This window comes from Chelonoidis abingdonii, unplaced genomic scaffold (assembly GCF_003597395.2).
Source record: "Chelonoidis abingdonii isolate Lonesome George unplaced genomic scaffold, CheloAbing_2.0 scaffold2226, whole genome shotgun sequence".
NCBI classification, from domain to species: domain Eukaryota; kingdom Metazoa; phylum Chordata; order Testudines; family Testudinidae; genus Chelonoidis; species Chelonoidis abingdonii.
The window spans coordinates 1-2,013 of record NW_027426487.1 but is presented as its reverse complement, the minus strand read 5'-3'; the positions used below and the strand labels follow the sequence as shown (position 1 = coordinate 2,013).

The following is a 2,013-nucleotide window of genomic DNA, read 5'->3' as shown; positions in this document are numbered from 1 at the left end:
GAAGCTGGGGGTTGGGATTGAGGGGCACTGGCAGAGTTGGGGTGTGGGGGGAGCCCAGGGCTGGGGGAGCTGGAGGTTGGGATTGATGGGCACTGGAGAAGCTGGGGGGTAGGGGGAGCCAGGAGTTGGGATTGAGAGGCACTGGCAGAGCTGGAGGGTGAGTGGAGCCGGGGCTTAGGATTGGGGGGCACTGGCAGAGCTGGGGGGGGAGCAGAGTCTAACACAAGGCTATGGGGGTCTCCAGCTGGGCCCAGCCTGATGGTATGGGCCCAAGGGGCCGCAGTGCTCTGAGTGGGGAGCGTTTGCTATGGGCAGGAGCAACTGCCCAGTATTGGAGCAGGGCGTCCGGGTGCTTGGCCTCCCTGGAGGTCCCCTGGGTGACACGCTCCCCCCCCCATCGTGTCTCATCCCCCCCAGAGACCATCACGGCTCTATTCAAAACCCGCTTCCGGGTGGACTTCCCCTTCGACCTGCAGGAACTGCCTGCCTTTGCTGTCATCGGGTGAGTCCAGTGCCCTCTGTCACTCCAACCCCACTCGGGGGGGACATTGCTGCGGGGGGGTGAGATATCAGACTTCCTGTGTGGGACAGGGAAGGATATATGAGGGGGCTCTCCCCTCTTTCTGGGCCCCCTGTGCTGTGGGCGGGGAGGCATCCTCAGTGTCTCTGTACCTCCCCCGCCCCCATCCCTGACAGGACCACCCCAGCAGTAGCTGCCTGCTGGTGGCTCATTCGGCCGCCCCTCTCCCCAGGATTGCCAGCGGCTTCGGAGGGGCACTCTTCGTCTACCTCAACCGCAAGATTGTCCAGTTCATGCGCAAGCAGAAGACCATCAACCGCTTCCTGATGAAGAAGTAAGTGGTGCTGCTGGCTCCCTCCCCTGAGACTTGGGGCCCGTTGATCCCAAAGCAGGGGGCGCTAAGTACAGCACCCCCAGAACCAGGCCTGGCTGGAGACCAGGCGGAGGGAGAACCTGCGATGAGGTAGGGGAGAACCCGGACTGGGGGGAGTTGGGGTTGGGGAGCAGGGGACTGAGCTGGGTGGGGCGCTGCATGCTGGCTGGGCTTTTTGGTTCCCTGTGAAGCAGCTGCTGGCATGGATGCTGCTGGGCACAGGGTGGTGCTGGTCCTTCCGCGAGGGCTGGGGGCAGCTGTGGTGGGTGCAGTGGGATCACTTGCTGTGTATGTTGCTCCCACGCAGGCGCCTGCTTTTCCCCGCGCTGGTCACTCTGCTCATCTCCACATTCACCTTCCCGCCTGGCTTTGGACAGTTCATGGCCGGCCAGGTAACTTGCTTCCCTCCCCTAGCTTGGCAGCCCTGCCCAGCGGGAATCACTGGCATTCATTTGGAGAACCTGCTGCTCTGTGCTTGCCCCAGCTGTGACTTGAACCTGGCATCCTGGCATCTGGAGCTGAAGCTCCAGTAGTGTCGGCCCTCATGTCTCCCAGATCTCCAGCACCCAGAGGGCAAGATGCTGGGATAGGATGGGACGGGGAGGGCACCCAGCCCCCATGGGGTCCCTGACAGGGAGCACCCTAGGGAGGGTGGAGATGTGGGGTGGAGGTACCGCCCCGGGTTCACCCTGCCTGCCGCGGTCCTTCTCCCCAGCTCAGCCAGAAGGACACCCTGGTGACCCTGTTTGACAACCGCACCTGGGCCAAGCAGGGCCTGGCTGAGGAGTTTGAGTACATTGGCATCTCTGAGGCCTGGAAGCACCCACATGCCAATGTCTTTGTCACCCTGGTGGTTTTCATCCTCATGAAGGTGGGTCCTGCCCCAGGGCTGGGGGTGCCCAGATCACACCCCCTCCCCTTCCCCGCACCAGGGCTGGGGTGTGGGAGGGGCCCTGCCTGACTGGGTGTGGTCTGATTGGGTGTGAGAGGGGCCCTGACTGACTTGCTATGGTCTGGCTGGGGTGTGGGCATGGCCCTGGCTGGCTGGGGTCTGGCTAGGTGTGCGGAGGATCTGGCTGGGTGAGTGTGGTCTGGTGGGCATGGGCATGGCCCTGGCTGG

General features: G+C 63.6%; 1 protein-coding gene across 1 annotated transcript; it reads left to right on the top strand.

Annotated features, from left to right (window-relative positions):
- Positions 1-263: 263 nt before the first annotated feature.
- On the top strand, positions 264-1,764 carry LOC116815451 (chloride channel protein 2-like; the record flags this gene model as incomplete). The annotated part of the gene is made up of 4 exons (XM_032763876.1): positions 264-502; positions 753-854; positions 1,201-1,285; positions 1,609-1,764. Coding segments are annotated over exons 1-4 (582 nt in total), but the record flags the coding sequence as incomplete, so codon positions are not given.
- Positions 1,765-2,013: the final 249 nt, after the last annotated feature.